At 34.5% G+C, this 15,691-nt stretch overlaps 1 protein-coding gene across 1 annotated transcript in view; it reads left to right on the top strand.

The window, feature by feature from the left end:
* The window catches only part of ELP4 (elongator acetyltransferase complex subunit 4), a 154,629-nt gene that overhangs the window by 61,252 nt on the left and 77,686 nt on the right, over window positions 1-15,691 (top strand). The window contains exons 8-9 of the mRNA XM_080405878.1: window positions 4,821-4,929; window positions 7,641-7,747. Coding sequence (XP_080262004.1) covers window positions 4,821-4,929; window positions 7,641-7,747 — 216 coding nt within the window. The remainder of the gene's footprint in view (window positions 1-4,820; window positions 4,930-7,640; window positions 7,748-15,691) is intronic.

Here is a 15,691-nt window from a genome sequence, read left to right on the forward strand (position 1 = left end):
GAGAACAGAGCTAGTCAACATGGAGTCAGACTATAAGTATAGAATTTTATACTTTACAGTCTTTGTTAATTATTGATATAGTAGTTTTTGACAGAGCAGTTATTAATCTTTTATTTTCAGGATTTGTGACTAATGAAAAAGTGCACAAACTGTATCTCTCTATAATAATAGTACAAGGGCCCAATACCTAACTTCTTTTACCAAAACAAAAGGCATGGGTAATTCTGTGATTTTCTGAGCAGTACCTAATTAACAAGTGGTGATAAATATTTAAGCCATGTTCTTTATAATTTATCTTTTCATTTAAAATCCTTTGAAGATTAAGTAGTAATGAAAAACGGTAAATATTTCTATATTGTGAAATCATTACCACATCATTGTGTGATAATCTCTCTGAAAATATCAAGAATTATTTCATCTATTGAATAACCCGCAAGTGTTACATTATACCCCAATGTGGCTGCCTGTGCTATAGTGCTAAGCTTACTTCGGCTTTATGACAGAATGCAACGGAAACAAAAAAAAGGCACAACTGATTTATGAGCTTTTTTTGAAAGTTCACGCACCAAAATTTGCTTTAAGTTTATAAGGTTCATATTACTTTGCGTGAACTTGCTTGTTTGCTCTTTATTGTTGAGACCTTCTTTCAAATGAAGTGTTCAGGTTACTGGACTCACCTGTTGGTAACACCACGAGCTGTTGCCCACAATTATAGTTTTACCTGGTCTTGGGGGGGAGTGACTGAATGCATCTTTAAATTCTGTGCTGTCACATGGAATGTATGCAACTCACCATTTAAACTGGACTTTGTCCCAGTGCTAGTAGTTGTAAGTTTGTAAGTAGGTTTTTAGGTAATGAAACTCATTTTAGGATTCAATGTATTAACTTAATTAAATGTTTTAAAATAAAATCAGGGATGTGATTAGATTACCTGAATGTAAAGGTACAGAAGTCAAATATAGCCCTCTATCAAAATACAGGCCTCTTTGAAAATAGGCATAGTCTTAAAATACCTTATTTTCAGTATGTAAATTGGTATTAAAATGATGTCAATGCATTGATCAAAATACAAATGCAAATATATAAAGCCCATGTGACTCAAAAGTTTAATGTATTTATACAAGTGCTAGTTGGATCTCATTATAGATCTTTGACATGAGTCTCTTATTTTCCTTTTAAATTTTGAGATTGTTTATATGTAGTATGTAGAAACATGGAAGGCATTCTGAGAAAATTTTCCATTCTTTGACTTTTCTTTACTTAATGCAGCACAAGGACTGAGTATTTAAATATTTTTATTGCATACATTTTGTGAGGTTTTTAATATGTTTAGAAATCGACAAAATAAAAATGGGAGGACATATCCCTGTGTGTTAGAAAAATTTTGACAGGAAATCAGAGGAGAACTAGAAATTAAAGCAGAGTAGAAAAGATAGATATTTTTCCTAATATGGAATCCAGATGAACCAAGATTGATTTGATTAATAGTAGTAATGGTAAAATTGTGGTACATTAAGAACTCAATCCAGTAGAAACACACAGACAGCATTAATTTCAGTATGTATGTTTGAGTATACAGGCTATACATATATTTGTGTTGGTAGAACGCTTTATACTCAGACACAGGAGATGATATATTTTGAACTGCTCTATTTGTAAATAAGTATTTTTAAACATGCACAAATAATTACTCAAACTATGTAAATTCTGCAAATAAATTAGTAGGACAAAGCAATCTTTTTCCGTAATTGCCCTTCCCAAAAACTAGTTAAACCCATATGTATAGTTCCCATTTACATACCCAGCTAGCTACATGGATTTTCTTGAGACATTGTTTTGAAAGTACACTTTTGTTAAGCCCAAATATTGCAAGTTTGTGCTTAAAAGAAAATGTCTGTCTAAAACAGTGAGCACAAAGTAAGATATAGAATGGATGCCCAGCCCAGCCAGCACAACAGGGTTGCTACCATGTTGTTAGAATAATTACATTTTGGCTGAACTAACTAATTTAGAAAAACTGCAGTACATCTAGCAAGACTGAAAACTTTCCAGGACTGGGTTGGGTGGTTTTTTGTTATTATTTTTTAGTGTAATTTAAAACAATACCTCTTCTAGCTGCCAACAAACTCTTTCCCTGAACCTCCCCATTCCTGGCTTCCCTCCTAACCATGTCCTGGCTCACCTCCAGAGCTGCCAAGTTTATGCCAGAAGCAGGAGGTAGATTTGTATGGGGCTGGAGGAAGATCTGGAGCTCTGTTAAATTTTCAAGCCCAGATGGGGCAACATGATTTGTGTGTTTATGTCAGTATGCCATACATCACAACTATCTGTGTGCTGACGTCAGCTTTGATTGGACATTAATGTGCTGAACACTGCAAACTAGAAAATACATGATAGATACAGATCTATGGCAACAATGCTACATAAGCAAATGTCTGTTTGGTGTGGCAATTCACTGTGCAAAATATTTCCCAAGATACACTGCATTAAGCCAGGAGAATATTTTGACACACTTTAAAAACAAAAACAAAATCAACATGGGCAAACAGACTAGATTTTAAGAAAGCAAACCTGTTCAGAAGAGCTGAAACCAACACATTGATGTGTCATTAAGCAAATACTGAATTGCTAGCTATCACTTTAATCTTTCCAAAATTAAGACCAAATAGGAAAGATGCTATTCTTACGATTTGCAGGACTGTTAATGATGAGGATACTGTGCTGATGGTTGAGCATCTTTCTACCCAAAGTTTTTGTAACCCATTTTTATCAAAACCAGCAAGCAAAAATGTTAAGGGACAGCAAAGGTTTATTCAAATGATAGTGTATTTATTCTATACCAAGAATTTAGGTTGGCTTCCAGAAAACATCAGTGTTTATTTATGTTACAATTTTGTATCTCTTGCTTATACAAATAACATTCAGCAGCCTGCTGAAGAACTGGCAAAATATGTAAATTTCTGGTCTGTGGATTTATAGAGGTCACTGGCTACTTCAGATTTATATTTATACCATCTTTATGTGATTGACCCTGTAGAATAATATGACCAAAAGTTTTCATTAAAACATAGCATACTGTCTCTCTTCCTGGAAAGGCAAATAATTTGCAAGTCAGTTTTAATATTTCAGGGGAGAATATTAGCATTTTGGGGGTGGATACAGTAACAAAGTTTAGGGATTGATATGTAGGCAGTGTTCTTTTCTCTCCAATCGCTTACGTTATTCCTCAAAAAGGAAATTCTGTAGTGCAACACTATTTTATTATTATCCATCATTAGACTTTGTAGGTAAAATTGAAGTTCCCTGATTCCATGGGGATAGATCATTTTGGCCTGTGCTCAAGTGGCGGCTTTGAAAAGAGACCAGTCCCCAGGATTTAATGCCATCTGGCCCATAAGATGGGGAGGGGAGGGGATGTAAAGGTGCCATGGGATCGGTGAATTTAGGCCTTGTAACCTGAGCAGATTGGGCTGTGCAGGACAGACCACAGTTACTTTATATAGTGGTCAAAAAGCAGAATTCAGATTATTCTTTGATGGGAGTAGGAAATGTTCACCTTTTACATCTGCTTCATAGGCTTCCCTGTGGCTAGGAAATACGCTATTATTTAAATGTGGTTTCATGAAAGCAGTTAGTGTATTGATCACTGTTTTAATAAACCTGTATGTCAGTACAATGCATAGACTTAGTTCTAACATATCTAGGAATGTTTCTCTTCTCTCTGCTCCTGATTACTTCATAAGTTGTTGTTGTTATCAAATAGTTTACCAGTATTTAACTTGACTTTTAATAGTAAGTGTCAGTTGTATAGTTTATGAAAGAAATGCAGAATGTACAAAAAATTATTTAAAATTATTAAAAAGTACAAAGCTATAACTTGGAGCTACGGAGCTAATTCTTCATACTTGGAATGGGTGTTCTGAGGTGATTGGTCTGGATACCCCTGAAGGTGCGATTTGTATAGCTACCTACAGCCAAGAACAAGAGTATACCAGCTGTCCAGACAGCTTTTAAGATAACTACTTATCTAAAAGAAATATTTTGCTTTTTAGCAATTATTTGTCTCTTTTTTTTTTCTCATTAAATACTAGCATCATCAAAGCATTTAAGAACATTTTATCCTGTTACCTCTGAAGATGGCTGTTGTAACCTTTGAAAGTTGCCTTCTGCTATATAAAATTAAGTAAACTGTGCAGAAAACAGCTTATTTAAGGCACATGACAGTACCTTGCTGCACAAGACATAAGGCGTCACTTATAAGTCATAAATGTGCAATTTGAAGCTTCAAATTTATATGTTGTGTAGAGAGGAACTTTTAGAAAGAAAAATACCAGAGAAAATGCTTTGCTTTTCCATGTTGTTTGATAACCAAAGTGAATAATTGTGTGGGTTGTGCTTGCTCAAAATATTAGAGGTGATATGCCTAAGTATATTAAAAAACAAGGTTTTCAGAACACAAACAAAAGCTGGGCACCTGACTCATAGTAGAAGTCAGTGAGAGGTGCTTAACTGCCACATAGCTTGTAAATATCTCTGATGTGAGCAAATGCATGTGTTGTGAAGATGTAGGAGAATATTTAGTTCTGAGTTAGCCCTTTTATAGTTTCTGCTTGTCAAATGTATATTTTCTTCAGACAGAAATTTCAAGTCTTTTTTTTTTTTTTTTTTTTTTAAGAAAAAAGCCCTCTAATGTAATTTCTAAGTATTGATGACCTATTTTTTCCCCACAGTTTGTCATTGAGAAGACCAGGGCTTACTCTATGAACATTAATTACATTTTTCATCACATAGGATGTGTATTTTGTTTCCATGTCTTACAGAATAAAGCAATTATGGAACGTGTAACAAACTTGTCAGATATCGTAGTTGGTCTTGAATCATTTATTGGCTCTGAGAGAGAAACCAATCCATTATACAAGGATTACCACGGTAAGTTCCATCTTTAGCAATGCAAAAAGTCTGCCCTAAGTGTTTCTAGGGCACTTAGCGGCTTACCCTCCAATTGGGTGTCTGCTATAAAGTAGCATTTGATTTCATTTTAGAATATACCTCTTAAATGTTTCTCCTTGCTAACCAGTCTTGAGTTAGGAAAATTTTTAGTAAAGTGCATTAAGGCTGCAAAGGAAACATGGCAACTCCTTGCATGTTGTCAAGCCGTATTACTGAGGCATGGCTCAATCAGATGTACATCTCAACAGGCAGGCTTTGGGGAATTCACATGCGGAGGAGGCTTGGCAATCATCTGACCAGCAAGCTGAACTTGTCATGAAATCAATACTTTTGATCTGCCAAGTTTTAAATAGAGAACACGGAAAAACATATATTGTATTAAGGTGAATAAACTGCTAAATGATGTGCTATATAAACTTTATCTAAAAATAATGTTCTGTTTTTCAGCTTTAAGTTACAGCACTTAATGCATTTAAAGAAATGGGTCTGGATATGTGTGGCATGTAAAATATGAAACTAATTTTGGTTAAAAGCCATGTAGCCTTTCAAATGATTTATCTTTAAAATCTATAATGGCGTTTAATCTTGCATTTTGTTTCCCAAAGATTTTGTTAGCTGTTGCAGCAGAACTATTTAAATTTTAAAAGATCAGATTATAAGTTATGCATAGCCAAAGCAGTGAATAACAAACAGTTTTAGCTAATCCGGAGCGGTGCTTTGAGTGTGCATAAATTACAGCTATTATTATTGTGATACTACTGTAGTTCCATGGAAACCTTTAGTTGAAAGTAAACTGCTTATCCAAAACTGCTGCAAACATGTGAGAATGTGGCAGTGTTTTCCATAGCAGAATATACAGAAAAAGAAGCAAAGATTTTGTTGAGGCACCACTGTATATGTGTAGGCTGTAAATGATAAATCAGAGAAAAATCTTTTTGGCTATGGATATAGTGCACATTTCATTATCTGAAAAAAAGGTGAATGAAAAAGAAACTGTGAACAAAAGCTAGAATAATTTGCCTAATTATTTTTCCAACTGTATAATCGTGATGTGGCATTTGTTTATGCTAACATAATTCTGTCAATTTGATACTCCTTTTCTCAGTAATGAAGAGATCCTTTAAGACAATTTGTGTTTTAGCAGTTATTTCCTGGTTTACTTTAAAAATGTATGCTAAATCATTTTTTTGGTAATACTTAATAAAAATTACATGCCAATATGCATAGTTTTTGAGGTTTAGGCAACCTTAATTTAAAATTCTAAAAATAGGTATTTTTAACTATGTTAACCTGTGGATTCTTTTTCCTTAAAAATATATTTCAAGATTATTTATTTACTGCAGATGATGGAAGATTTTGACATTACTCAGAAGTTTGATTAAATTATTGGATTATTTAATGAATCCTGCATTAATAATTTCATTAAGCTGTCTGCAAATTTAAATGGTTGAAAAGTTAATAAAATAACAAAAGAATGATGCAGATGATCCTTAAATAAAATTTTCAGAATAGTGTATATAACCAACCCTGTGTTATACCTGCTATTCCTATATATAATAATTATATTTTGAACTCAATAGCCAAACAAATAGTTCTTGTATGTCACTGGACAGGAGGCAGGGATAGAAGCTTTCAAAGTGTAAAATTATTTTTCTAATGTTACTGAGAATTTTTGTAATTAATACCCAGAAAAAATATGCTTCTAAGGTGTTTTAATTTTAGGAAACTTTCTTCCCTTATTCTTTCTTTTTAAAAAATAAATAAGACCCTGAAAAAATACTTGCCTTATTTTAAATTAAGGGTTTAGTGTTTGGGGGTTTTCTCACAGCTGCCGTTTTCATGTAAGATGTCTTTCCTAAATATTCAGTATTTCCATTTAGACGCTGGCTTTATGAATAGCAAATATAGGCCAGTAATTGAGAAGCCCTGTAGAATTTTCCTGGTTTTCAGATGTAGAGAATCACCCTTAGGTTGTTCAGAAACTATATTAGGCTGCACAAAAACCATCCAGCGTCCTTGTCAGAAAAAATCAGCTTGAGTTGCAGCTGACAGAATGCAGAGCTTGCAGTGCACCTAGTACTGTTAAAAACATCTGAATAGCTATATAAACCTCCTGCATGCAGCAAACTTGTGTCTCCTAGGATAGCATAGGGGTTAACATTTATCCAAAAGCATGATCTAAATCGGTGTTTTCCAGAAACTTTTTTCAAGGCTTTTTCAGGGCGCAAAACGGAGTACTTCTCATTAGAGCTTCAGTGGTTATCAGTAACCCATAAGCCTTGTTTTGCTGGCTGCTTACTGGTGCATTTAATAAAATAAAGATCACTCAGTGGTGCCGTGGGCAGCGTGCAAGGTGATAGCCATATTTGCTTACTGTAAATACAAGAGAAAATCACACACAAACCGGCTGTAGTTTTGACAAGTATTAAGATCCCTCTTTACATCTGTACTTCTGTACCAAAGTGCAATTAGTTTTCCTCGCACAAGGATTTCTGTTTATCTTATTCTGCTTGATTACTTGAGTATAATCGCACCGTTTGCTTCATTGCTCCTGGTAGTAGGCTCCAGTTTAAAAAGGGGAGGATGAGTGTGTGTAAATATACAGAATTCTGCTGTAAGACTCTAATTTATGCATCTGGATGACAGCGTTTCTTAATTTTTTTCCTTCCTTTACTCTTTCTTTCCACAAGGTTTGGTTCATGTACATCAGATTCCTCGGCTTAATAGCTTGATCTGTGATGTGTCAGACACGAAGGACCTTGCTTTTAGATTAAAAAGGAAGCTGTTCACCATTGAGGTAAGAGAAACAGTTTTGTTTCGCTATTTAGAACCCAAAAGGTGGAGCTAATCCCATCTCTTATGTTCTGTTTTGTGAAATACATAAAATATGCATCAGATGTTGTAAATTCATTTCATTCTGGTTTTGCTGTTCAGAACGGTTTTATAAAATACTGTAATATGCCTTCTAATTAAAAATGTCTCATTTGCTGTACTAAATCGGTCTGTTATAAATAGTTTATTTTGGTTTAAAATGTACGTAGAAAGTAGGCCACAACCTTCAATAACAAAGCGTGACATGTTTCTAAGGATGTCAGGAGCATATTTAATTAAATGTTAATGACTTGCTCTTACTTGTGTTAGTGGGTGGGAAAGTAGCTACATGTTATTACCCCAGCAGAGGGATTTTAATGTATAATGCTGCCTAAAATTGTGTGTGGTATGAGGGATAAGTGTCCTTATCAGTATTCAGAAACCATTTTCTTTGCATTACTGAAATCACCTTTCGCTCTTTTATGTCATTTTAAACACAGTATCATTTACACTAATGTCCTTAAGTAAATTTCCTACTAAATTTAAACTTTTTTCTGTGACCTTTATGCAGACAGTCCTGATAGAAGACAGTAATACAAAAGATGTATTTCATTTTAATCTTGCTAAAGAGCAAATGAACATAGCACTATTAAGCAATTAGAGCTGATGTATTTATTAACCAAGTAATGCTTAGAGATGGAAGATGGCTTTCGGGGTGATGTGATAGTCATCGGTACAGTCTGGGCAAATTTTTTTTTTTAACAAAGACATAAAACAGCTAAGCATCCCTGACAAACCATTTTGTTTAATCTCTTTTCAAATGAAAAGCTCTTAAGCAGACCACTTGTCTTAACTGCTTGAAACCATAAAAAGAGAGAATTGCCACCAATAAATTAGCATATTTTTTACTCCATCACCAAATGATGGTCAATGTGGCTTGGCACTGCTTTGGTGTTTGGGACTTCACCCTTAAGTGACCACTTTGGCCCTTATTTGACCCTCTGCCCTTTTTAGCTGGCCACTTGATAAGGTAACTTAAGGGTTCTCTCTCTTCACTGCCCCCTCCCCTTCACAATTGCAAGTAGCCCTAACCTATAAATCATTGAAAGAGCCCTATCAAGTGACAAATTAAGGTGCCCTCCTCCTAATTAATGGTCATCAATGTCTTTAATTATCTAATCCTATTGAGAGTAGTTAATAGTTAATCAGGCAGCTAGTTCTTCTTGCAGGTCATCTCTGCATGAGTGCTAGAAGTTTCTCAACTAGAGGTATCCTCTTCAGAAGCCACTTAAAGGCAAGTATGTGAAGGAGAGCTTTTTTCCCAAAGACATTCCTTTATAATGTTTCTCAGTTTCCAGAGAATGTGGTTAGTGAAACCAGGCATTGTGAGGTATTAAACCATTTTAACAACTGCTTTTCAGCAGTACATTAGAAACAAAAACTTTTAATAGTCTGTGTTTGATATTAAAATACAAATGTTCTTACTCTTTTCAGAAGTGCAGAGAAGCATGCACCCTCATTTCACAGCATGGTAAATTCTCATGTATTAGAGCTATGAATTAGAATATTGGGAGTGGGGGGGTGAGGGGTTTTCCTCACTATGAAACCTGACTCAGAATACAATTTTTTATGTCAGCTGTATTTGGAATTCTAATTTGGAATGATAAAAAAAAAACCAAACATACAAACCACAACTTAGCAGGAGACTGTAAAACAAACTGAATTAGCCTTGGAGCAGAAGTGTTGGAAACAAGGGTGTAGTGAAACTCTTGGAACAACCTGTTGCCCTAGACATGTGTAGATGATCCACTTGTATAATTTCTCCCTTTATTGCTCAGCTGCAACCCTTTTTGAATAACTTCAGCTTTTGTTACAGATATGCTTTCTGTAAGCTGAACTGACACAAACTAGCCCTTTTTGAACATATTAGATCACTGTCCTACTGTGATCTTCCTGTACACATTTCACTAATCTATAATACATATGTTTTTCTCCCTCATAGTATTAGGGGAGGCAGGCTACTGCTAGGCTGACTAGAGCAACGAGGTCAATAAGAAAATGGGAGCAAGGGAAAATTGAATTAAGAAGCTATTTGAATACAGTCTTTTAAAATGGGTTTCTGCAGTTAGAATGTGATGAATCAGCAGTCAGGTTTGGTTCTGGTGGTAAAAACATGAAGCAGCACAACAGTGTGTGTTATGAGCAACAGTGTGCTTTATACGAAGTACAGCTGAGTTTATGACTTCTTCAGTATGTAGCTTAAATGTGAAATATATTTTGTATACATTACAGTTTTTGGAAAGGTTCTGCTTAGTTATATACACAAATTAGGGTAAAAATATTGACCTTTACTTGAAATGCCACTTTAAAACCAAATTTCATAAGAAAAGTTAGAAACTGATAACCTATGATTTCTGGCAAAATTTCTCCAAAAAGGGGTTTCATCACTAAACCATTCTTTTTTTACAGTTTAAAATAAGGGCATGGGACATGGATTTTCTCATCTCTGGATTGCTCACCAGTTAAATAACTATGGTTTGGCCTTCATCAGTAAAAAACCTTAAATGTCAAAACCGTTTTATTAGATTGCAGTTTTGTGGGAGGGACTCCGCCTCTTTATAGTCTACAGAATCATTTAACTGTTTCAGTTTTTCTTCTGTCTTCTTCATCAAAATAAGATTGACTGAAATATATTCTAAAGGGATATTTTTTTAATCGAGATTAAAATGTTTTTTAATGAACATTTATGAGTGTTCATTTTCCATTTTTAAATCATGAGGTAGACCCTTTCCAGGAAGACTTACGTGTTTATGGTAGAAGCTGCAGAAGCTATATCAAGCTTTCCCAAATCTTCACACATTTGTTACTAGCAGTATGTTATTATATGCAATATTATCAGAGATCTCTCTTATGTGCATACCACTTTAAAGGACACAATTTTGAAGTTAGCCTGTCTAATCCTATTTCTTCCCACTTTGGAATCTTAATTAGAAGGAGATAAAAACCATCATTTGACTAAATTATTGTCTTGAATCTGTAGCAAAAGGTATAATCCGCAATTGGGCCAATTAGTGTACCCCATAGTTAGCTATGCTGAGGCAGGAAACTTGATTAGATCTGACACCAGCCTAGTTCCCACTGTTGTTTTGCCAGGTATGATGGTCAGACTTCAAAGGGCTTGAGGCATCAGCAGGGCAAGGTTTGGAGGCCAGCTTAGGTCCGGTCGTTAATCTCTCTGCTAAAACCACAGCAGCCCTCGCACAAAACAAGCTTACACGACACAATCATGCGGTATTAAAGTTTGGGTTGAGTCATGCCAATTTGCCTTTGATTTTCTGATGATTGACTAAAAGATGGCTACATGACTAGACACATACTGAAAGTTTACTGATTAGGTAAGTTCCCCAAATATTTGAAATATTTTTTGATTTCTCAGTTAAATGATATGACAACCAGTTCATCTTAATGAAACTTTTTGCAGTATTGTTCCTGAAGTACTTTTTGCTTTATTTGTAGCTCCGAATGTAACTTTTGTCAACATTTGACACATTTTTTAGGAACATTATGTTCATAGTTTTATTTGATAGAAGTTTTCTTTGTTGTTCCAAAGCTTCCTGTATCAAAGCTAAAGGAATCTGTGCCTAAATTTGATTTTTTCACTCCTCAAAATTTCTAAGGAAACATTGGTTTTCTTTGTTATTTAGGTACATTTACAATTACTTGCAAAAAGGGAATTTCCTCTTAATTATTTTCCACCTCACCATTGAGTAAAGGGCTGTTCCATGGCTGCGATTACATAAGTGTTCCTTTCTTTTGCAGTCTGATTTGTTGAAATATTGCAGTAACAGTGACATGTTTCCATTCTGAGAAAAGCCTAAGGCTGCTTTAGTATTATTCCAAATGATTGAAATTGCCATCTTGCTGACTTTCCCTTGGGCAGCTTAAGGCCTGTTTACTTTTGTATTTGTTTCACATGTTCCCTCTGAGTTTGGCTGGCAGGACATCATTACCTGGTTTGACAAGACAGTTGGAGAAGATTCATATTTGATTAACTCCCTCTGTTACTGTCTGGTCAGCATAAACCTCTGAAATTATGTATTTTAAATTAAAACTTTTGAATAATTTGAATATTTGCTAATGGAAAATTTTATGAGGGGTTGGGGGGGGTTGAGTTGTTGGTTTTTTTTTTTTATTTCCTAGTTTTGCTTTCCTGCTGATGTGTTAAGTCTTCAGGTAACAGTCAATTGTTAACAGTATAAAGAATAAGCTTTTTCCTACAAGCTGTATAATACAGTTTATCTAACAAATATTTGTTATTAAATTTATTTTTTTAGATAAATGCACAAGTAAGATCCAGCTAATATGATTTCCTTTCTAATGGCTGTTATAACACCTGTGCAAACCAGAATAAAATAAAAGACAGCTAAGTGTCATATACTATATAAAGAATTGCCACACAGCAAAAATAAGTAAGTTTCCAGAGTTTAATGTATGAATTTAGGAGACAGTCTTTTCTGAGAGGTGTTTCCTAACAGGAAGAGAACAAAGTCAGAATTAGAGGAGTCCTGTGGCAGGAAAGTTGCTAGTTTCTCAGCGGCAGGCAGATACAATATGGCACTATGGAGCACTCTGCAGTGCATTTTTCCTACTGGTAATTGTCAGAGTAAAAGGTTATGTCTTTGGAAAGAAACATAATCACAAAAATGAGCAATTGAGTCTATATAGAATAAAAATAAATGCATGATTCCTAAACAGAGTCCTTTCTTCATCTATCGATAAAGGACTATACAAAAATCAGTGTTTGCCAAAATAAGCAAGATTTAATTGCAGCTCCAGATATTCACATGTATGTTATTTGTCCAGCACTGGTAATTGGAAGAAGACTTAAAACTCCGTTCTTTTAACATGGTGAATTTGGCAATTTAAAACAGGAAATACATCTCAGGTAGCTTCCACCTGGAATCTCTGTACTTCTACTTGTTCTTTTTATTGTTTTTCATTCTATCCCTTTTCATTGCTTGTTTTATACAGACTAAACTGTGGTAAACTTCTTATTTGCAAAGGAGAAGTGTAATTAGCCACCACTAGATTATTTACCAAAACAGGTGGATAAGACCAAGTTACAACTGATGTCTGCAGTGCTTCGGTGTGGTATTAGCATAGCACAAGTTTGGTCTGAAGTGACTCAAGATGTTGATGTCACTGAGTACCAAAGAACAGTGCTCCTGGAAATTTATTAAATATATAATTGTATTTATTCATTAAATACATCAAGAACAGGTATGGACATAATTGTTTAGGGTTATTCGTGAGCTATTTCTTCCGGAGGAAAAAATCAACCCTGTCACCAGTACCTATGGGATCAGCATATGTTTAAAATATGCATACGTGCCATACCAGCCTCTGTATCAGTGAGAATTAAAGTGTCCACTCTACCTCTAATAGCATCACTTCTCATAGGCTTCTTCCAAGAAAATTTGAAGCAGCCTTCATTAATGACTCACTCTAATCCTGATTACATTTCACTATTTTTTATAAAGTTGAGTAATTTTTAAATAAACAAAGCCATTTGAATTTGTTAACTATTTTAGGCATTATTTTAAGAAAAAGATTCTGTGAGCTGGAGAGCTGACAAGACAAAACATTGGCTTATTAGAAATTTAAGTAAGGCAATAGTTCTCTAGCAATTGTTCAGCAAAATACAGAAATAAATTCTTGTTTGGTAAGATAAAGTTCACACAATGTAATGCCAATATGCTACAAGATACATGTTGTAATACTGGAAGCTTAATCAATGTACCTTTGTATATAGATAAAAGCAACTCTGTATTTTGAGATTGTGCACTGGTGACATGACAAGACGTGACCCCACACTGGGCCCTTACAACCTAAGAATGGAACCTGCTTTTACCAAGGCAGAGTAACACAGTTGTGGATGTCTGGCTGCCCAGTGCCTGGCGCATGGGTGAAACTTTACAGGTATCCCTGGTTCAAAAGTGTGACAAAAGTTTTCTGAAGTGTTACAGGAAGTGTATTTCTTTAATTTTCTAGTGTAATAAAATCTTTGGGGCCTCTTGTCACCATGTATTTGAGAAGTACTGTTGGGGCTTACAGGGAAAATTCTTCTCCTTAGCCTACCTTGAGCAGATAGCATCATACCTGGCAAACTCTAGTCCTGGATGTTCCAGCTTAGCTCAGGGACCCAAATGCAGGGAACTCTGCATATGAAACTAAACTTTCTAACAGAGGGAGGTAAAGCATTGTAATGAAATTCAGCTGAAATTTACGCCTGTCAAACTGCTGTTGCATTGATTTTTCCTGTCCATTTTCCCTATTATGCCAATAAAGACATTACCACTGGCTTATTTAAACATAGTTCAAAAGATAGTATTATAACGCTACAACATTTACTTAGTCTAAAATCAATAACGCTACAAAAAGATTCTTCTGCAAAACTAATTCTGTCGTAATTCCAAGCTCCATTTTGCATTATTTCATCTAGTAGCCAGTTCAGGTTCTCTTTACCTGGTATGGTGTACTTCACTGAATTGTTTTGTCAGATGCTGTCAAGCCAACCTACCATTGTTAAAGAAAATCAAACTAAATCATTTTGGCATGAGCCTTCCAGGAATAAGGCACAGAATATGAAGGGTTTGATGAAATCAAGGATTTGATTTCAATATTGTAAAAGACTGCCTGTCAAAAATGTATTACATTCTTTCAAACAATTTTGAATAAATAAACGTGTTTAAAATTGTGACAGTACAATTTAGGTAAAGTTTTGGGAGATTATTTCTAAATTATAATAACTTGAGGTAAAACAATACTTGGAGTGCACCTATTTAAAAAGAAAAAACCCTTTGAATGCTAATGGTACCTAGAACTGAAGTCAAGTAATAAGTTTTATGCGGAATATATGGAATTTCAGAACACTTATATCTTGTGAATATGTGGAAAAATTAAATTTGAAAATACCACCTTCTTATCATGTAATACTGAATAATGTACATTAAAACATTTCGATATTCTGAAGATGAGCACAGGAAGGTACCGTTAACTTTTAGATTGCATTTGAACATTTGTAATGTTCTGAAATCTATTTCATAATTAATTTTGTTTTATGGGTTGTTTTGCATTATGCAAGTATAACATGAGGGCTCCATTCGATTTTTCAAAACTTTAACACATAATACAGTGTATCTGCAGTTCCTTGTCAGTAAACAGAACTCATATATATTTTTATTTAAACAAATAATTATGTTGTTTAGAACTACTTATACCATAATTGCGTTGTCGCAATTGAAGAACATGCAACAAAGTCATTAATGCAATTAAAGGTCACTTGTACATATTGTAATGGACTGCTCATTCACAGGATCTGTGTTAAGGGTCAGTGCTGCTGCATGAAATGGATTGGCCTTGTTCAGTCTGTAAATAAGGGTCAACTTATCTTGTATTTGCCAGACAAATTCCCGCTTTCATAGTATTAGAAGACAGGTAGGCTAAAGAGACCCTTCATAAAAATGTTGGTTGGTAAAGATTAAAAAAATTCTTTATCTACAAGGATTATATTTCTCACTGAACTGGTAGCGCTTTTTAGATAAAGGTCTGTGGGTATAAGTTAGAAAGATATTGATGGTGAGTCTTTAAGAAGCAAAAAGCGTTAAGCATCATATTCAAAGTAGTTCTCAGCAGGAACTAAGTGCCACCACTATTAAATGCTCTTTAAAATACCACTAAGTTTTAATAAAAATATGGTATTTAATAGTTGTATAATGTTCTCACTTCACAAAGAATAACAAAACATGCCATTACACAGTGAAACAGATCTCTGAATTTTATATATCTCTATAAATGCAGGAAAATAAAAATTAAAGCTTATAGGAAGTCACATATTCTCAACCACAGGTGTACATCATACCTGAACCTT

This window comes from Falco punctatus (assembly GCF_963210335.1).
Source record: "Falco punctatus genome assembly, chromosome: 10".
Classification (NCBI taxonomy): Eukaryota; Metazoa; Chordata; class Aves; order Falconiformes; family Falconidae; genus Falco; species Falco punctatus.